The 22,660-nt window shown below is 38.3% G+C and overlaps 1 protein-coding gene across 1 annotated transcript in view; it reads left to right on the top strand.

Annotated features, from left to right (window-relative positions):
• Nucleotides 1–22,660, top strand: part of Tpk1 (thiamin pyrophosphokinase 1) — a 249,457-nt gene that overhangs the window by 181,529 nt on the left and 45,268 nt on the right. Inside the window, exon 7 of the mRNA XM_013021731.1 lies at nucleotides 9,418–9,529. Coding sequence (XP_012877185.1) covers nucleotides 9,418–9,529 — 112 coding nt within the window. The remainder of the gene's footprint in view (nucleotides 1–9,417; nucleotides 9,530–22,660) is intronic.

Genomic DNA, 22,660 nt, shown 5'->3' with positions numbered 1-22,660 from the left:
ATTGCAAATAAGGGAAACCATGGGACCTATGTTTCTTTGGTCCTGGCTTACTTCACTTAATATAATTTTTTCCAAGTCTTTCCATTTCCTAACAAATGGGGCAATGTCATTCTTTCTGATGAAGGCATAGAGTTCTTTTTCAGATAGGGGCTGCATTTATTTTGCATTTAGAAACACTGGGTACTAATATCCATCTCCAAACCTTTGTGGGATTCATTGATCCCTCTCATGTGACAGTTCTACTCTGCTTTGGATGCATAATTGTGGGCCATTTATGATGGCTTCGTGTGAGAGGATTTGCCATCCCTGCAAACAGTCAAAGAACTCGGTTCTGGGCAGCTTTCCTATCTTCTGTACCTTTTTCCTACCTGCTAGAGGCAGCAGCAGCTTCTTCCCCTTTTTTGCTAGACATCTTGCTGGTAGCCAGTTACTCTCATTCCCACCATCTCCCCAACCCCAGCTTCTCACAGGCATAGTGAATTGATGGGCTTTGGTTTGAAGTAGCACATTAACTCTATGGTGCCCAATCTCTGAGACTTTGATCCCTTCTTCACTTTACCATTTGCCACTGAAGTTAGAGAAATGTACATTTCATTCTGTACTTGCTGGAAAAGTTGTACATTTTCCAAAGTTTACAAAGGTCCATTAGAATCCTTGCCAGACTGACACAAAGTCCTTCATTGCCCACCCAGGTTCCTGTAACCTCCCAGAGCTTCCATTTCTAGCATCTGGGATTTTGTGGGATTTGGGAGACTAGTCCTTACCATACATGCATGTGCACTCTGGCTCCAAAGTCGGGAGGTCCCGCAGCTCCACTGGGAGTCCCTCTCTTCCTGCACAGGGCTTGTTCTTAGAATTGGGTTTTGTTGGAACTGAGCCCTTGTCACTGAACTGGTGTGCAGGGGAGGGAAGTGGCGAGGAGCAGGCTGACAGGCTGCCTTGCAGAGATTCTAAATGTTCTCAGGGATAAGAAGAATTGAGCCTTTAAGAGGAAAGAAAGAGCCATTTCTGAAAGCCTTTGTGGTGTGGGTGAATCTACACATGCGAAGTTCCTGGGTACATCAGGCCAGCTGTTTCTTTTCTGTTCTCACCACGCTTACTTTTTCGGGCCTTAAAGCTACAGACATGGGAGGAGAAGCATGCTGGAAGTCCAGCTTTCAGAGGAACTCTGCTCCCTAGAATTAGTCCTGGGCCTGATCTTCAGCTTTTTAACCCTCTTGGAGACAGTTCCTTTATAGACTTCTAAGGAAGCCCCTAGATGTGATACCATTCACATAGTCCTGAGTTCTGAGTCATGTGCCTTCCAAATGGCACAGCAGCCATGTTGTCCAGTGAACCTCGGTGCTTCTATCATGAAATGAGAGCCGTTGCCTTGCGTTGTGACGGTTCTGCATTGCATATGGATTAAATTGTTTATGATGCAGGACACAATAGTACTGGCAACAAAATAGCTAACGTATTGAAAAACGAATCCAAATGTTCCATGTATACTAGGAAACCATTACAGAAACCGGGGTTTTGGAAAGTAATTGAGACATGGATTTTGTCCAGTCACACAGGCAGCACATGGTGAAACAGCACTGGTCCCTAGGAAGGTAGGTGACGACCTCTAGGTTGATCCTTGGAACCGTGGTGCTGGTGCTCATGTACTGTGTGATAGTCACAAATGAGCCACGGCTTAATAAATAATTACTAAAATTCAGAATTATTTTTATCCTCTCTAAAGGGTTGCATGCATATTTTTTCATATATATGTATTTATTGTTTTTTCTTCTGTCATGATTTTGTATTATACTGTTCCCAGTTCATACCCATTTTGCTTTTGTCTGGTATGGAATACTCATGTCAGGACAGGTTTACTTGTGATGAATTAAGTGTGTATGCTAATACTGAATTTGGTTTCGTAGAGAGAGGGCAAAGCGATTGGTGACATGTCAGTAGCATCTGGAGCAGAGCTTTCATTGTTACTGTTTTTTTGTTTTTGTTTTAATCATCCCAAAGACTTTCCTGTAGAAATTAAACCCTAACAACATCCGTGCTGCGCTGGTTTTTCTCAGCGCTGGTTTTCAACAATGAAAATGCAGTACTTTTCTTGTCCAGGTCTGGAAGAAAAAAGGGTTATCAGTTTTTTAGAATCAGATTTATACTTTAAGAAAGTGGCTGCCACTCTGTGATTTCAGGAAAGCTGGGTATCAGGGAGCAATTTTCAAAGAATTGAAAGCCAGTGCAGGGTTATGAATAAACTGTGAAAAGCTCTGACCTTCCCTGTCAAATGATAAGGCCATAAATATGTTAGTAAGTCTGCTTTGTTGTGAGAACCTGCTCTTGTCCATCACAGAGGGGTTTCTAGAATACCAAAAATGGGTGACAGCAAACTAAACAAAAGGTTTTGTATACAAAAACAACTAAAAAATAGAAAGTACAAGGCAGAGAATATAAGGCACAGTAGTCTGGGTTGTTTCTGAAATATGTCCACAATTGGGATTTTCTAATTTTCAAAACTTAATGTCTACATCAAATTTAGGAAAACAGTTTGGTATGTTTTTCCATGTATTTAAGTGAGGACAGTTTAAGTGACTTTGGGACTGAACGTGGATGTTTCTAATGCTCTTTTTCCTGTATGGCAGAATGATTCTGAAATGTTGGTCATTTTGTTTAGATTTCTAAATAACTACAGTATCAGGAGTCTGAGTCTTTACAGTGACACCGTACAATCTTAAGTTTGAATGTTTGTGTTATCTACCTTATTGCACAACTATTCGGGAACATTTCCTCCTAACTCTCACCTTATTGCACAACTATTAGGGAACATTTCCTCCTAACTCTCAGATTTCCTTTCCTTGGTTGTTTAATCTCAAGAGATGGAGAGAATAAAGAAAGGTGATATGTTTTTGTTGTAGTAATAGTTATGATTATTTCTAGAGGGAAAAACATTAAACATTGTCATATTTGAACAAAAGGTTTTTTTAATTCCCAGTTTTTCTGGTTTATGAATAGTTAAAGAGGTAGAAAGAGTCTGAAGGGGGGAAATGGAGGAGGCAGCAGAACACAGAGATGAAACCATACCAAAAAAAGTATGTGTGGAAATCTGTACCCAGAGATCTCTTCAGCAGAGACACAGAGAGAGAGGGAGACAGATAGATGGAGCAGAAAGACAGTATCAAATCAAAAATTATTTCCTGGGGCTGGGAAGGTGGCTCAGTGGTAGAGCGCTTGCCTTGCGTGCATGAGGCTCTGGGTTTGATTCCTCAGCACCACATAAGCAAAAAAAGCTGGAAGTAGCACTATGGCTCAAGTGGTAGCGTGCTAGCTTTGAGCTGAAGAGCTGAGGGACAGCGCCCAGGCCCAGAGTTCAGGCCCCACGACAAAAAAAAAAAGTTTCCTTCCCAATTTGGTCTGAAATTTTGTGTGACCCTAATCTTATATGCTAGAATCCTAATCACCAATGTGATCATGGGTCATGAGGATAGAAACACCACAAGGAGGATTAGTGCCCTTAAACAGCAGCCTGAGAGCGAGCCTCGCCCCATCCCCCAAGAAAGGCCTAGTGAGTAGCTGCCATTTATCATCCAAAGGCAGCGCCCCTCCACACACTGACTCTGCCCACCATGGTCTTGAGCGTCCCAGCATCAGGGCTGTGAGAAAATTAGTTTTGATGTTTGTAATTCATCAGCTTATAGTATTTTGTTACAGTATACCAAGTGGCCTCGCTTTTCTCCCTCCTTTTCAAGTGAAATACTCTTGTTATTCTTTTTGTAGATAATAAAATTTGACCACCATGCTACTTTACAAAATAAAGAAAAAGTTGTTTTCTTTTTAAACTCTTTCTTCAAAGGAGTTCACAATATCCTGTGTTACAAACAAGTAGAGGGAAAATCTTAGAAATGGAGCATTCAATCAAATATCATCAACTCTGCTACTTTCTCTCCAAGCAGAAGCAGTGCCTGGAGATTTTTATATGAGAAAATGGAAATGATCGCCGCAGTGGTCTGTTTTAGGAGACATTGTACATAGCTTTACTCAGTACAAAAGCTGAGGCTGGGCACCGTAACTCCTGCCTGTGATGTCATATCCTTAGGAGGCGGAGGTGGCAGGAGGTACAGGGAAAAGAAGTTTTGAGGCCAGCCTGGCCAAAAATGTTACCAAGACTCACTTAGTAAGTAAAAAATGACAGACCATGCCTGTGGTCCCAACTATACAGGAGCCATAAATAAGAGGAGTCTAGACTGAATCCAGCCTCATAGGGAAAAAAAAGGGTAACTTTTAAAAAAAAGGAACTAATGCAAAACAGGACTAGGGATACTAAGGTTATAGCTAAAGTAGTAGGCACCTATCTAGCAAATACAAGGCCCTGGTGGGTGTCAGTGGCTCTCACATGTAATGCTAGCTACTCAGGAAGCAGGAATTTGAGAATCACATTCAAAGCCAGCCTGGGCAAAAAAGTCCCCTCACAAACCAGAAGTAGAGCTGTGGCTCAAAGTGGTAGAGCACTAGCCACAGCACCCAGGCCCTGAGTTAAAGTCCCATAACCAGAAAAACAAAATTGCCTCCCATGAAATCTATTCATCTTCTCAAATTAGGAGAGTTTTGTTTCATAGCCTTTAACACCTTTTTCAAGGAGATTTTTTTTCTTTTTGCTCTAATTAATTAACCAATCAACTCTTCTACAAACAACATCTTCTTCCTTCCCCTGTGCTATAAATCCAGTAGGAAAAAAATAGCAAGCCCTTTTCTTTGAAAAAAAAATGTTATTATTTTTAGAAACACAATATGAACCCATTTGATAGATCAATTTAGTAGCAAAACATTTTCTGACACAGTTAAAGATTGTAGCAGTTAGAATTTATTTCTCCTAGCTGAAATATATAGAGAATTACCATTTAACTCATAAGCTTTAGCCTTTGCTTTAAAATTCCCCTAGATTAAGGCTGGAGAAATAGTGCAGAAGTAGACAAAATGCAGGCAACCGGCTACCGGCTCCTATTCTGGTTAAGGAGCAGAGAATTTATCTGAAGCAATTTGAAAACTCTTGAGATCACTCTGACTCAAAAAATACATCCTTCAGTGTGACCTGTCCTGTTTCCACTGTTAGAAATGTTTACTTTCAGGATAAATATTACCTTTAGAAGTCATCGTTTGAAATGTCAATATCTTTGGAGGGGCCAAGAGTAAATTTTTGACAATTTTCAGTAGAGCACTCTGCAGATTACTTTCTCTGAGTAGAATAAAAGGGAGGAAAGCATAAGGGTAGGGTAGAATGCATTGTAAGAAAGTATAAATACAGAGGTGAAAGAAATAAAGGATGAACATTGATTTCTATCAGTTTTACTGTGAAATAACCCAGTGTGAGGAGGTTAATAAGTAAATGAGCTTATCATTGTAGAATGTTACTGAGACCAATAATATCAATGATATTTTGACTTCTGAATAAGCAAACTAACTCTGCTAACATCAAGAAGGTTTTCTTTAGGATAATAATTTATTATTAACTGATAATAAGAAAGGTGTAGTTACTCCTATCAAAAAAAAAACGCAGAAATTACAAGGCTTTGACCTAAAGTTATTGAATAATTCCCAAAACAAAAACAAACCTGATTTCAGAATGTGAAAATACTAAACCCAAATTCTATAGCTATAGGAGGTGTGTACAAAGTAACAACCATTCTAGGTTAGGATTCTGGGTAGAAAGTCAGCAGGTTATTTGTGAGTATATTTGTGTGGTATAGGGAGATTTTATGGCCAAGGACATTAGGGAAACACTTAATTCAAGTAAACAGTTGTTTTATTTATATGTTTTTCCCCTAAATCATGGAACATGGTAGCATAAGTATTACAACTTCTAAGAGAACAAGTCACTTAGCAATTTTTTTCAGTTCTCTTTGATCATGGTACTAGTATTGTGTAGAAAGAACTTTGGAACATTATCTAATGTTATTTTAAACCCTGCAATGCTATCTAAAGATAATATAAGAATGCATTTTCTAAAGGAAATACCTTAAATTACATATACCTGCATATATATTGTACACACACACACATCTGTAGCATTGATTCAGTACAGGCTCAAACAAACCTACTACCACTGCTATTTTGATTCTGCATTTACAGAGCAGAATCCAGGAAGCCCTCAGGTTTCCCGGTTCTGAGGTCTTGCAGGTGCATGCTCTCTGGGGAGACCATCTCTGGGGGGTGCTTTCAGTGTTTTCAGCAGTCCCCAAACAGATAAACCAGCCCATGTCTTATAATAATCCACATAATCCACATCCTGATCTCGGCTTCTTTCACTTTTGTTTCCTGCAGGCTATTTAATTTCTCAAATCGTTTGTTGGTAAATTTTTTAAGTTCATGGACAAAATGAACAAAAGATGAGCTTCCAGAGTTAGCCTTACGTTTAATTAGTCTGCAGCAGTGTTCCATTCATACTGGGTCTGGCTGTGTCCTAGCTATTTTAGCTGCAATTAGCCACAGGGTGTAGATTGAAAATTTAGAGCAATTTTATGAATGATTTTCCACCTTATAAACTATCCTTGGCATCTGTTCTTTGAATTTTCTATACTAAGTAAAGAGGTCCTTATGTTATTTATGTGCACAATCCTTTGTGGATGAACCTGTTAATTTGGAATGTATTTTCGAGAGATCCACTCTAAGGTATCTTTGTATAAAAGCTGGCACAGTTATTGGATTTAAAAATTTAGAGATATAAACAGAATCCAGGCACCTCTATGTGTGGTGTTTTTCAAAAACAAGACCTAGGGTGAGCTTTAATCTTTTCTCTCTTGTTTGGCAGTTCTTTGCCTAGAGGAAGAATAATATAAAACAAGGTGACAGTGACTTCTTACCCTATGGCAGGTATCTATTTATATGTATTTTGCTATAGCTTGGAAAAAGTCTAGGGAAAGTGAGCCCATGATTCTGTCTTCTCAGCATTCTCAGAAGCATGATTTTCACTCCACATGGTGTTCAACATCCAACATCGTGTTACCTTTAGCTGAATTATACTTTCATACCTCATTAAGGTTGTTAGATATGTTCAAATAGCCACAATTGGAAAAGCAAACTGTGATTCTTGTTTCTTCTTTGCTGTGGAGAACTGCCTTTGACTTCAAAGAGTTCTCCCAGCTCAAAATGGAACAGTGAAATGATTCATGAGAGTAGATGGAAGGAAATGATTAGTTCATATGCCTCTGGTCTGCAGCAGTGACATAAATCCTCAGAGAGGTTCTCGACTGTCAGGTCGTATGCTGCCTGTGTCAGATCACATACAGGCCAGCATATATTATCAATTGAGAAATCTAAGGAATGAACAAAACTTCCTTTCTATGGTTGTTCATTTTTTAAAGATGTCAAGTAGGCTTGAGGACAGAGGAAGAAAACATGATGCTACTCCAGGTTAACCAGAAAAGAAAAATTTGCATATTTATAAATACAAAGACCATTCAGGTAGGGGAAACACTTTTTTAAAACAAAACAAAGAGAACAATGTTAATTGATTGTAGGCTAAGAACAAACCATTCTGTGACTTCTCAAGTCTGTAAACTAGTTTATTCCCAGAGTGAAAATGTTATGGTCTGTTGGTTCTTAGAGTAATACGGAAGGCAATGAGTACCCAGCAAGTCTAGATAAGAAAGTGTACCAGTGTGCCATTTACATCAGTGGTTTTATAACACCACTTGTCTCTCTGGGATAATAAAACGTGTGATGTTCTGTTTGCTGTATATGATATAACTTAAAGAATCTTTCCATAGGGAGTTAATATCCATCCATTGAAAAAATATTTCCTCCTTTTTTTTAACATACCTAGAATGTCAAACATACCAATGAATTTAGCTGGCCAGGCAAAAACAGGCTTAAAAAATGAACAATCAGGAGTAGACATTAAGTGGAACATACTGAAAATGAGACAAGTTAGAAACATGGGAATCTGACAAGCAATGAAGAAATAACAACAGCATTGTCAGGTGCAAAGGTCTGGGACAGAGACTCCTACTCTTCCTCAACTGCTGTCTTGTGCCTGAGTACCGCTGAGTGCCCGGGAGCCTCAGGTTACCTGTCAGTTGTCGGATAGTGTAGGATTGGGTGCTGGTGCTCCCAGGAGCACAGCCCTCAACAGGAAACAGAGTCAGGCTCCTCCTTCCTGAAAAGCCATCACCAGTGCTTATCTCTTGCCAACTGAATCAGGCACAATTCGAAAAAGATGAGAATTTCTACAGTCCGCTCTGTCCTCAACACCTCTCATTGTAAAGGACAGTTAGGTAGTGTGACCACCAATATTTATCATTTAGGGGTGATCATTTGCATTATATTTACAAGTTCTGTCTTCAGGTATACTTTCTTCTATGATGGAAAATGGTAGAATGGAGAACGAGAGGGAGAAACAGAACTCAAGTTCTGGTGGTGCACAGTCAAGGGAGGTCAGTTTAGGGAACTACACACAAAGCAATACAGGCAGCTTGTGCTATGAGCAAAATAAAGGTTTTTTTCTAAAGGAAAGGGCAGAATAGCTTATAATGTTTGATGAAACTTGCTTAGGGAAAAAAATAGTTACTTAGCATGCTTATTAGATGATTTCTTTTTTATATGCTCTGTGTGTGTGTGTGTGTGTGCACGCGCGCGTGCCCTGCAGCTTGAACCCAGGGCCTTGGCACTATCCCTGAGCATAATTTCACTCAAGGTAAGCACTCTACCACTTGAGTCACAGCTCACGGGTTTTTTGGTTTTGTTTTGTTTTTGACATTTCCATGACTAATGGAGATAAAAGTCTCATGGACTATTCTTCCCAGTCTGGCTTCAAACTCAGTTCTTAAATCTCAGCCTCCTGTGTAGCTAAGATTACAGGCATGAACTACTGCCACCCAGCTCATATGTTTTCATATCAGAATGGAAATACATTGTGATTTTATTTCTCCCTAGGCCTCTCTTAATGTGGTGGAAATGCATAGAAGAGGTGGATTTTCAAGGTATTAGCAGGATTATCACTGAATTCTGAAGTTCTGTGCCCCAGTTTTCAAGCAGAGATTTTCCTTAGGAAGCAATATCAATACACTTGAACCGTGATGGTTTGTGGCTCTAGAATTCTTTTCACGTGTTTAGCATAAGGAATGGCTGCAGCCTGTAATCGGCATGTGTGGAGTCATCCACCTGTGTGCTCCTGGATACATCTCAGCTCTTCAAGCTTCTACTATCACATACGTAAAACTAATAATTGACAGTAAGCTACCATGGACCACTATTGTTATGATTAAGCCAGGTGGAATTTTCTAGGATTCTTCAGCATGCACGAAGTCAATTTTCTTTAGGATTAAGTGTGGTAAGGCACACACAGATCCCAGGATGGCACGTGGATACTGCATGTGTCCAGTGAACATTCTACCCTGCTCTTCCTCTTTCCTCCCTAATGAGCACTCCCCTCTCCTGCAGGGAAAGCACAGATTGCACGTGGACACTGGGATGGAAGGCAGCTGGTGTGGCCTTATTCCTGTTGGACAGCCTTGCAAGCAGGTTACGACAACGGGTCTGAAGTGGAACCTCAGTAAGTAAATGCGCTCCGTGAAGGAAGTTGTTCTCTTCCATACAAACCTAGTAGTAAAGTGGCTGGCAGTCCAGGGCAAAGCCTGAAAGGAAACTGCCGGAGATGCTAGCACCAGTTTACATTTCCACGAGCAACCTTCCCGTGTGTCCTAATCTCTCTACTTTCACCACAATTGGTTATTTTTCTATGTTCTTTATTTTTGGTTTGGTTTTGTTACTTATAGTAGCCTACTTTATGTAAACAACATCTCTTTGAAGTTTTGATTTATGTTTTCTGATAACAAATGATCTCTAATTTACTTTGTATATCTTCCTTGAAAAACTTCCTCTTCAAGACTCTTCTCCTGTGTTGAGTGGGTTATTCTCTGTTTACACGAAGTTGTAAGAGCCATGGCTCTAAGTCTTTGTAAACATGTTCCTATGCTTCTGGGCTCAGATTTTCATTTCTCAAAACTTACTTTGCTAAACGGATTACTTTTGGTGCAGCCTAATTTTTCATGTTTCATTTTATATGTCATATCTAAGAACTTTGCCCAACTTCCTTCATAATTTCGTATACATAAAATATACTCAGCGTTGAAGTGGTAGCTGTGATAACTAAAGTTCCAAGTTCTTTTCATAGGAAAACCTTTGAAGTATCACAGATTAGCTGCCTCTATTAAATATTAAAATGTTTCCCAACTATTTTGAACCATATTAGAGTTCAGTTATACAAGAACTGTCTAATTTGAAAAGAACAGAGAGTGAGAGGGATTTGTTTATGAACTAAATGCTGATTCAAGGGGGAAAAAACTATACCACCACTAGACATTATGAAATGAGTTGATTCTAGTGTCTTTACAAATGACATTAATTTAATAAAAAATAAAGCCCACTGATTGAACGCCAGAACAATCATCCCCTGATTAACCAGTACCTCTAAGGTGACACAAGAAAAATATGGGACTGTGTCATCTTCTGTAACATGTGAAACACTTAGATTTCCACATGGAAATAAGTATTTTGAAGATGAAAGGGTGGTTTTTGAAGTTCTTTCTATGAGCCGCTGCAGAAACAATTAGAGAAAACCTGGAGGTATTTTGAGGCACATGTCTAGAGACTCATCACTTTGAAAGGGCAGTAAGAAGTATCTCCTCCCGTGCACAGTAGTGTGTGACAGCTTTGAGGCTCTTTGGCTGACTCTGACGTGAGCTGGCTCCCATTAGGTTTTTGAAAACCTAAAATAATTGCTCTGCTTTTACAATTCCCTTTATTTCCAAGGACCTAAACTAGACAGTGGTGTCCCTTCTCCTGGACTTAGCAGTGTATTCGGGGTTGATACCAGAATGGGAGGAGCGCTGAGCAGAAGAGGAAGAGCCACAGGGGCAACTGCCCAACTTCATCATCTCTTCATCATAGGGAAGAGTCACAATATAAGTTATGATCCTTTGGGTGCTATAGAATATCCCTCCATCACCTGTTCCCACATCCCAATGCACATCCCAGTCCTGTCTAAACAAGGTTTCTCTGGAAAGGGCGAGTTTGGCATAATGAAGGTAGGATCTTAATCTTCCTGCCTGTGATCATTTTTTCCTCTGCTTAAATGCAATGCGTTGTTATTTGTTTGCATTGTTAATGGATGTTTCGACCTTTCAGATAGTTATTTTCTCTACATATTTATGAGATCTAATTTTGATACGCAAGTATTTTCATAGAGTATGCAAAGCAATAGAGTTAAAACACAGCTAGATATCAATTCTCTATAGGTAACAAAAAGTATGTTCAAGAGTCTTCTAACCAACTGACAATAGGCACTTACTGAAACGTAATAGAAATATATGTGAACGATGCTGTGTGGGCTTGAAGAAAAGTGGTAGATTTTTAGCATAGGTGGGCCTTGCTTTACTCAGTGCTACTACCTTGGAAAAGCAGGGTCCCAGGACCCTGCTTGATCCATTGTAAATTGAAGCATGCAAGCATCAGCCTAGAGAAGGAAAAAGGAATAGCTTGGTCAAGGGGTGCTGGCTTTTTGGATCAATGACAGTAAGCAATTGCTTGTGGGGAAATGTTATAATCATCTTCACATAGCCTAGGGCTTGATTTTTTTTCCCCCAGTCCAACCTGCTTTGAGATCTGATGCCAGAAGTTCTTAACATAGTCTGATTTCATCTGTGATCCATTTAGAGTCTCTCATATCCCAGCTTTTATGAAGCAGACAAACTCTGAGAGGAGATTGGATAAGCTGTAGACATAAACACAATGAAGAATATTGTTCTATTCTAGATTGTGTCTTTCTGAAGGATCCTCAGATACTTTGCAAATAATGTTTCAAGCATTTAACTAATGAATACAGACCGTTTCAAACTAGGATTAAATACAGTTCATTAACTCATCCCCAGTTCTTTTTCTACATTTTAGAATTAGAACCAGAAATGAATGATTATTTTTCTTCTACTCAGCCCTTGCCCTTTTGTGGTGCTGCTAGAACACAAAGAACTAACAGTAATTCACTATATGTCACAGCTATCCTATTCTACTTTCTGAAAACTCCCAACAATCTGACAACATGCATTTTTTATGGTTGATTCTGGGCATTTAAATATGAAAACAATTAACGTGCATTTGTAGAGAATATGACAAATGGGAGTTTGTGTGCAGGTCAATTTTTCACAGACCTGCACTGAGGAACACTATTATAACTCAGGTTCACCTCCCAAGTTGTTTAAAGGAGTTGATTTCCCGGTATTTATGTGGGCAGGTTGACTGATGAGAATGACTGGAGTGGAGCTCAGGAGTCCCCTTCTATTTTCCCTCCTCCAGGTTTCATTTTTGTGCTGATTCAGATGTAGGCTCTGTGCATTCAGCCATTCAGTTAATATATCAAGACAAGAAAGCAATAACTTTGGTGATTATGTGAATTGTAGAGAAAGATTCGAGGGGTGTTGTGAATAAACTTTTACTATGGGAACAGCACACTGGGTATAATTTTCTTCTGGGCCCAAATGATCATTTTTTGTATTCCAGAATAGCTTTTTCATGCATCCTGCATGTCTTTTCTCTGTACTTATTCTTATTCCTATAGCATTATGCTTCATATTGATGTGCAATGTCATTATCTTCATCATATAGATGAGAAAACTGAAGCATAAGATGCTAAATGAATTGTTCAAGTTTATATTTTCTAGCTGGGTCCTTTGTGTGCACAAAAAAAAAGATTCATCATATTTGTTGGTGTAACCTATTTTCAAAAGCTTTGGACATGGTAAATAGCCTGTCTCAGCGTTCTTTTTCTAGATGATTTTTCCCCAAAATTGGGCAGGCTGTAAGTGAAGGCAATAAACACCTTAGCAATTAAAATCATGTCATAAGCTTTCCACTGTGTGAACTGCAGATGCTAGTATCCATGAAGATTGCAGAATGTGTAATTTAAATGTAACTTCAGTTCACTGTGATAACTTATTTCTGGGTGATTATAAACCAAATGTTGTCATTCATTATGGTTTTCAAGGAACTTGTGGCACAAATTCAAGTGGAAAAAAGATGCATTTGGCTTTCATGAAGAGGAATAAATGTTTTTAACAGGGTATTTGAATGCCTAGAGATTCGGGGGTAGAAAAAGGAAAGAAAGAATAATAGTAGCAGGACTGCAGTGGTTTTATTACAGGAGGGCTGAACTATTTGGCAGGGTTTTCAACAGTGAAGAACCACTTTGTTCTCTAAGTTGTCTGCAGGCCAAAATGTGAAAAATCAAAATCTTTTAAGAACAGTAGGTCTAAATTACAGCTAGGGAAATGCCCAGTATGCAGGAATAAATAAAGAGCTATCTCTATATCTATATATTTTCATACATATAAATATATGAACATATTCAAAGCTAATCATGAAGTAAATATCTGCATATTAATGAAGTATATTTTGCTATACTTCAAGGGAAAATCAAGGTAAAGAGTACCTGGAGAACAGATAACTTCTTAAGCTAATCACATATACAAGAAAACAACACAGTATTTTTTTTTCCTCTTCCAGAGAAGTTGCAGAATCAAATTATCAAGAGACTATAAAGACCTCTGGCTTTCAGGAGATGTGGCTGAAGTTGTAGGGCATATTTGCTGGGCAAATATGAGGCTCTGAGTTCAAACTCTAGTACTTCCCCCTCAAAAATAAAAGAGGAAAAAAATCTCTGGCTCTGAGATGACTATCAAGTATCCAAACAGGAGAAAAATAAATGCTTTAAGCCCTTTTGCAAAATAAATATGTAGAGACTAATACAACTTGTCTTCTTTGTAATTTCTACCCTGAGATTCCCTTTAAATGTAGTAGAAAAATGGAAATATTTGTGAGTTAATAATGTAAAGGAAAGATGACTATAGAATTTAAGTTCTTACTCTAGAACCAATGAGTTTTCTGGCACTTGGAAGTTACTTGGATGTTTATCGGCACAAAGATTGATGGATGGTGACTATGATTTCCTTCTGTTGAAAACTGTGGCTATCAAAGTCAGAAGCAGTTGAGTCTATATCATACATGGCAGGTGTTTAATTTTCTAAGGAGACCTTTTTCTCCTCCTTAGTGTCCTCACAGCAAGGGAAGTACAGGATGAGGATCAGGGGCATTTGTGTGGTAGCTGTCTGGAGTGGATGCTGGCCTAATATACCTTGTGAGATGTAGTATCTGTATGACTTCATAGTATCCCTGCCATCCCAGCTGAAGGCTGTCTTCACCTGAGCATCACAGTAAATCCACGACTGAGTCATCTGCCCTGAGATGGGCTTGAAGCTCTAGTTATAGGAGATCACTTTTTGAGGACTTATTGTGGGGTTGAGATTCCCCAGCCACCTGGAAAAGCAACATTACTCCTTGGCTATCTTCTCAACTTAAGGCAAGATTATACTATTTTAAGGTTCCGCCTAAGAGTCTACTTAAGTGCCAAAAAGTAAGTTGCATTGGCCTCTTTCATTCAACTGTTCTCTGAACCACATTTACTAACACGCTAATTTCCAGCCATATTCTTAATCTTAATTTTTTTCTGTGGATGTGTGCATCTTAAAGGAAGAGCTTAGTAAAATAAAATTATTAAAGCAAGAAGCCTTTCTGGTGTTTATATTGGCTACAAATGATAACCAATTGTTATTTTAAACCATTTAGAAAGGTATTACTATACACTCTGCTAGTGAAAAATCAAGGAAAGAGAATTGAGTTGTGGGCAATTTAAAGTTGATATATAATTAAGGGAAGAAGAAATTGAAGTGTTTCAATTCACTTGTATCTTACCAAAGGCTGATTACATAAATAAGAATAAAGAATCTTTATTTCCTCTTTCCTAGCATGGCAAAAGCTAATTACAAATGGAATTAAGTACATAAGAGTAGTCTCTAGACAGATGCAGTACTAAAAAGGAGGAGAGTGTTGTAGGGACAAAGTGAATAAGGACCACAGTACTGCTAGCAGTCTTCTCCCTGATTTGCTCTTCCTGTAGTTATGAATAAATATGAGCACAATTCTCCCATTACCATTCAGTTTTCTCTCTTTGAAAGGATAACTTTATACAAATGATCTCCATGTTTTGCACTAGCATATCTTCTTTATTCTCAGTAGTAGAACTGTGGTATTTTGGTCTTTCCTCCTGAATCTTACTAACAGCCTTTGAGCTCCATGACATTCCCTCTGTAACATATAACCCTGATGTGGTATTTCCAGAATATGCTTTCCTTTTAATATCTCCCCTTGCTTCGAGGGCCATTTCAAATCATGCTGTTCATGAAGTTTTCTTTATTCAAGTTCACTTTCATTTATTTAAAACATGAAACTCATCAGTGTATGTGGCAGGTAGCACCATTCTTTAAATGCACTTCTTACTCACTTTACTGCAATGCATTTGCCTAAAGGGTTTGGTATCCGTCATCAATATACTCATCAGGCAGATTTTATATAATTAACAACACTTTTTTAATGAGCAAGTGCATTTTATCCACACGAATTCTGTAATGGCACAGAATCAATTGCACTATGGTAAAAGATAATGAAGCAAGTGTTCCTTATCATCAACCTTGAAAGCAATTAGAATAATTGAAAGGTAGGTTGAATTTTAACTTTGGAAACACTTGTAGACCTTGCCAGGAGTAGATATAGTTTAAAGTGATGTTCTATTCAATGTGAATGTGATGAAAGACAGTCACCCTGTGTGGTGGGAGCGGGCGGGAGAAGGTGAAGAAAGGAGCCACATAGGAAATGACAGTGGAAACATTTGTGAGAACCTTCACCTCACTGGAAATTTTGCATCCTCTGCTCCCTCAGGTCCTTTTGCCTGGCTCATTTCCTTACTATTTGGAGCATGAACCGTGGTCTAAAGTATTCCATGTAGCTGCTACGTTTAGATATGGAAAATCACACACACACACACACACACACACACACACACACACACACACACACACTGACGTCAGGTGTCCTTATATAAACCTAGGCTAATAAATTTTATTTTCTCATTAGTGAGTCTTTTGCTTTGCAGAAGAAGGAAAACATTAAAATACTTGTTTAGCTTTCTTTTACTCTTTCTTATGGGGCAGCTGTAACACTATAAAAGTAAAGAAGTGAGCTCATGTTTCTTTCAATTATTTTGTATCTTTTATCCACTTAGCTAGGTTGTATGTTTAGTTTATGGACCTTGAGATTTGGTTCCCCTCCTATTTAGCAATGTCTTTAAACTATATACTTAAATAACACAGATTAATAACAGGGCTCCTGTTCAAAGTTAGTCCCTTTTCATATGTAGTCCTCACACTTTTTTTTTAGCATTATCCACTAGAAAAAGTAATTGAGAACGTGGCTACTTAGCCTTGGGAAACTATTATATTTATAGGTGAACCTGAAATAGAGTTTTTGGAAAGCACAGACAGAACAGGTAGCTGGGCTGGAAAAGGAAAAGATTATGCCAAGTACCCAAGAAGCCAGTTGCCACTGAAAGGACTCATAAATTCGGCCAGATGCTAGAGAGATTACAAGGGTTGTATTCTGCTGAAGGGATATTTTGGTTATTCTTGAAAAGGCAGAGAAGTAATAGCACAATAAGAACAGAAAACAGATTTCCATTCTTACAAAAGCTAAAAAGACTTGCATGCATGCCGAGAGCGTGATGGAAAAAGTGTTACCACGTTTTCTAAAAGAAGCTGATCAGTGACACAGGACATGTGTCCAAGATAAAAGAGATCTACATACGTTGAAATCTCATTGGGATCAATGGAACCTCAGAGTTCCAAAAGCTGGAGGAAATGTGATAGGTTGTCCAAGGAAAGATTATAAGAGGAAATTCAGTGAGGGAGGCCCTTTGAAGGTGATCTACTTAGCTCTATCTTGAATTTAGAAACTAGGATAGAAATGGAAATGTTGTTACCTATTCATGTGAAGACACTTCTAGATGCAGACACTTGTGGTAACAGACACAAGTCTTTACCATATAACACACCACAATATAAGGGGCTAGGACAGTGGATTGAAATCAGGATTGAAGAAGTTTAAAACACTTATCAAAGAGAATGGATTAAAAAATATACCATTGAGAGTAAAGAGGGAGAATGATAGCAAAGGTGACACTGATCAAGATGCATTATACTCATAACTGACATGTTGAATTGAAACCCTTTTAAGCCCAACTATATGAAGGGCAAGACTTGGAAAAAATTAGATGAAGCTAAGTAAGCCAAAGAAACATAGGCTACATGGTTTCCCTAATTTGTGGTAACTAGAATGTGCCTATAAATCTACAAGTAAACACACTGGATGGTAAAAGACAAAAAATACACTGGAACCTGATAAATTATACAGCTCTCTAAACATTCACAGAGTAAAACCAAAGGAGGATATTCTTAGGAGAGGATCACAAAGGCTCAATAGCTGTGTGCTTATGATCATATAAAATAATATTTATTGAAATGAACTCCAAGAAATGGAAAAAAAGAGAGCTTTTTCTTTTATTGTTGTTTTTGTTTTCTGTACCTTTTGTCTCATTTGTAAGTTTATCTGTTTTGGAGAGGGCAAAGGGGCACAGAAAATGTGGGACCAAGGGTGAACAAATGCAGCAGTGGGACTCATTCTAAACATTATATTGAAAGTGAACTATATAACTTGTAAGATGGGTCAGGAGGGAAAAACTGGGAGAAAAATGAGGAAATCGGTGACATTGTTCAAAAAGAAACATACTCATTACCTAACTTATGTAATTGTAACCTCTCTGTACACACACACACACACACTCTCTCACACATAGATGGACAGACAGATAGATAGATCGATAGATAGGTCCAGTACCAAGCCACAGCATGAACTAATTGTTGAAATTCAATAATTCCTCATTCAAAATTTTTCTGCTAGAGAATAGTATTGAAAAACTGAAGACAGAGTCGATGGGGACTACTGGTATAGCCCAGCTCACAATTCCCAAGCATGTCTCCAACAGTTGTAATTAGACCTAAATGCCCTGTAGGCAAATATAAGTACTCGTGATTTTGATTCTTTTGTTCAATAAAACCATTAAAATTTTACTTAAAATAATACCTCTCACTTCTGATTCAGTAGGCTTCCATAGGCTGAAAAGAAGGCTGTAGATGAGTGTCGGGAAGATAGCAACTTGTGTACCTGGTCTGCAGGTGATACATTATATATCCATTATCTAAACAGTCACTGTTTTTAATGATTTACCATTTAATTGCTATGGCAATCATGAATTATGTAGCATTTTGTAGTTCAAATTTTATAGTTAGCTGTGTTTTCCGTTTAATTTTCCTATGAATAAATGTTTACTAAATAAGGAATGAGCCACCAGAAAAAAATGAGAGTAGAGTATCAGCAGATTCATTCCACTTGTACCTAAACCATCTAAAACTCAAGAGAGGTGCTGTGTTACTTAATATTCACCAACAAGTTAAAGAAAACAATTAAGCTTTTACCTTGAAGTCAATAATTTTACTTTTAGCATTCCCATTCAGAAAATGCTCCCCTTCTTTGCTTTGTCTGATCTGTGTTCCTTCATTTTTGTTTGTATTCTGTGTCCAGCTGATCTTATTCTGACCTGTAGTTCTAAGTAAATGTCATTGCTTCCCAAACATGTATTCTTTTAGCTACCTTCTCTGACTTTGCTGCATAGAAATTCCTGCAGTATAATCTGCACCAGAAAATAGACCTCCACCTGCCTTATTTATAACTTTTCCCTACTTTCCAGTAGAGAATTGGGTACAGAGTTGTGGAAATAGTTGTTGAATCAATGTCTAAGAACTTGTCTAAATTATCATGACCATTACACAAACACAAGCCTGTTCAATCCTACTGTCAGCAAACATCTTCACAGTTACTCAGACCAAAAGCCATGTATGCATTCTCCCTTTCTCTCCACCCCTTTAGGGTGAACCTGGTTCTTCCCACTTCTGACATGCTGCAGAAGTATCCTAATGGATCACTTTGTTTAAGCATCTTCATAAAGTGATCAAAGCCATCTTTTGAAAGCTAAAGCAAAACCATGCCACTACCCAGTGTGGTGCCTTTTAATGAACTTCTTCCATACCTACACTAAAATTCATGGTACTGTGCATGTGTCATCCAGTCTAGTGCAAATCCCCTGGACCTTTTTGGTTCCAGTGTTAGGACTTTAGGCTGAGTTTCTACTTAGAATACTGTTCCTCAGGACCTCTGGTAGACCTTGCACACTGTGTTGTCAGCTTCAATGTTTCTTTCTAGGGACACTGTTTATAGGGCTCGTGTCTAAATTAACATCCACTCCTCCCTTCTCAAAGATCTCCCCAGCACATCACCCTGTTTCACTTTCTTCACTGCATTCATTATGCTTTGAAATCTTAATAAATTATGCTTCAAGAGAGCAGCACTAGCAGTGCCGTTCTCTGTTCTCTTATCAAGAATGCTTCCTGAACAGAGTAAGTGCTGAGAAAATGTTTGCTGAGTGCTGAGTCCCTTAAACAGATTCCTGTGGCACACTGACTATGCAGGAGACACAAGGTTTGTCCTGAGACATAGGCCAAAATCATTCTGACAGGGTTGAGTTTAGATGACAAAAACTACACGTAGCTTATTAGGAAAAAATGGCTAGCTTGAGCCATGGCCATGTACACCTCACGCTTGAACTTGAACTGCATGATTAGGAGTGGAAGTCTAAGCTGCTTTTCTCCCAGGAAGAAACAAGAATAATGGACTCTGTGGATCCAAGCAAGTTAAGATGGAGATGGGTACTGGGGCATGGCCAAGAGACTTAGCCAAAAGCTTATGGACATAGATGAGGAGCACAATGAGACAATACTTAAGATGTATAATTCCTTTCTGTATATCTGACAGTATGACTAGCCATGATATCCTATGAGAGATCTTAAAATGGAAGCCTTAAAGGAACTCTCTTCATCATGATGCTATAGTCTGCTGTGCCCCAAAGTACTACTCCTTGAATTCAAGGATTTTTCACATCTGGGAAGCCCATTAGCTGGCAGTGGGCTTGAGACTTCAATCCACAATAAAACCAAATCCTTTATTCTCTTACATTCCTTGTTTTCAGAGTCCTGCATTGTTCAAGGTCAGTGGTCCATTTATCTAATGTCCTGAAATACACATCTTTAATTTTCTAAAGCCCACTTGTTTGCTGCACTTCTTCAAAGCAACAATTTTATCTTAAAGATGTCCCCATACCTCCAACTGGATGTGAACTTTCATTTATCTGAATTTTCAGAGTACTTCTTGGCTGTCTCTTAAAGACTATGTTAGCTTTACATTATAACATATACACATTGCTTAAATCTCTTTCCCTTAACTAGTTGTGAATTTTGGAATGAAGAGGGAGATGAGTTATCATTTCTGCTAATTACTAGGCACTGACCTGTGATTCATTTCTCTGAGCCTAAATTTTCTTTTTTCTAAAACTGAAATGATGAGAAACTATGTCACAGGACTATGGAAAATATCAAATGAGATATTCTCTGCACCACAGTTTGTGGTGCAGAGAATAATCAATATATATTGTCAACAGTAATGATTTTCATTATCTTCAAAATATCAGTCCCAAGAGAACTCACGATTAACACTTCCTAAGCAACTTACTAAGGTTCTAATTGTGATGACATTCTTAAAATGTTGATTGTCATGGAGTCAATAAATAACTGTAATACGGAAAATTCAGCTGTGAATTTAAGCCTATACCCTTAATTAAGAAAAAGTTAACAGTGGAAAATCACTTTTGAGGCTTATAAATAGGAAATTGGATTTCCTAATGGGTAATTTAAAATACTCTGGAAGCATAAATACACCTGGAGCACTCCAGCTCTAAGTTGGTGACTCAGAGAACAAGGGCACAGAATCCTGAAATAAGCAACAGCAAATGGCCACTTAAGCTCTTAAAGAGTAAATTGCAGAAAATAAATTAATTCATTTAAATATGCATGAACCTCCAGAGTGGCGAGGTACTGAGTGCTTTTCTTCTGTTGTGTGTGCTCAGAAGTATTAATAATGGCTCACTTTGTACCTTATACCTTCGAGTGGAACGAATCCCAGAATCTTTTGCCTTTTTCAATTGTTTCTAAAGCAATTTAGATAATACAACAGGAAATTGTACTCCGAGTACATGTTAACCTCCTTGATTAGTAAATATGAACAGTTAGTTTATCATAGTTGGGTCCCTGGGGGAATGGAAAGTGCTTCCAATTGCATTGTTAGAAAAGGCTTTTGCAAAGGCTGACATACTTTCTGAAACTTCTTAAAAACTTGGAGGCTTTTGCACAAAATATGTGTTAAGATTGACCCAAGTTCTCTGATGTGAGCTCATAGCAATTAAATTTCTAATGATCCCTCTACTAGATAGATAGTACACCATAGGGTGTGTTTAGAATATTTATCAGAATTATTACTCAATTATTTCCAGCTCTCATCAGATTTTTAATTTTCATCTTGGGAAATACGGACACTAAAATACTGTTATTTTATGTCCTCCCATACTTAAAAACAAATTTTATGGTAATATAATTGAATAAATAAAGGAAAAAGGGCCAGAGGGAAGAAGCAGTACATACCACAAGCAGAAGCCAACTATCAACAAAAAGACTGTAAGACTCAAAAGCTGTATTCCTTCTGCCTTGTTAAAGGAGAAGGATTGAAGGAAGTGGTGTTTGCCCTGCAAACACTGATTGTTAGGGCAGCTTTCTTTTATCACAGAATTTCATTTTGATGCCAAGGCCAGGTAGGGGAGCTTGGCAGCAGAGCAAGAACTAGAACTGAGGAGACCTGAGCAAGGGGATGGATAAAGCTTAGGAAAGGATTTGGCAGCTCCACCTGAGGATGAAAATAACCAGAAGTATTGCCAAGAACCATCGAAGGAGGAGGGCAGCATGAACATGGAAAAATATTAGATCTAAGTCTGTTGTGATACTCATGCATGTCTATATTCATCTAATACAGTGATTTCTATTTTGCCTTAGGGCTATGAATAGGATAAGTAAGAGGTTTTCTTTCTTAAGTCTGGCAAAACACATAGTTGTTCTCAAATGCTGTATAACCTATGGATAGATGTATATATCTCTGTAGATGAATATTGCTCTTGAAGTCAAAAGTTCATGGTCTGTCAACTATTTTTTTCCTATTGGTAAGTGAGAATGTGTCACAATTACAAGCAGTCTTTTCAAAACTATAAAAAGAAAGCAAAAAGGAAGGGAGGAAGGAAGGAAGGAAGGAAGGGAGGGGAAGGAGGGAGGGAAAGGAAAGGAAAAGAGGAGAGAGGAAAGGAGAGGACTGGAGAGGAGAGCGTAAAGAGGAAAGGAAAGGAAAGAACACATTCCCTTGCTTGCAAGGGTATATGCTGATAGATCCAGGAGCACTGATGGATCTGATGTGTGCCAGGAAGGGGTTGTGAAGAAAGAGACAAAGAGAATATATTAGAGAAGGAAGATAATATATGCTGTACAAGCAATGGGAAAATTTTATCTCTAAGTAGTTGTACAAAGGATTTTGCCATTTAACAAAACAGTTTGTGAGTAAAGTGCATCTTGATCAATGTCACCTCTTTCAACATTCTCATCTCCCTCACAACCTACCTCTTCCTCCCTTCCTTCACTTTTCTTCATTTTGTAGGATATACATTGAATTCTTTTTTTTCTTCTTTCTTTTTTTTTTTTTT

This window comes from Dipodomys ordii, unplaced genomic scaffold (assembly GCF_000151885.1).
Source record: "Dipodomys ordii isolate 6190 unplaced genomic scaffold, Dord_2.0 Scaffold56, whole genome shotgun sequence".
NCBI classification, from domain to species: domain Eukaryota; kingdom Metazoa; phylum Chordata; class Mammalia; order Rodentia; family Heteromyidae; genus Dipodomys; species Dipodomys ordii.
Note: the sequence above shows the minus strand (reverse complement) of the source record. Positions and strands in the feature narration are given on the sequence as shown.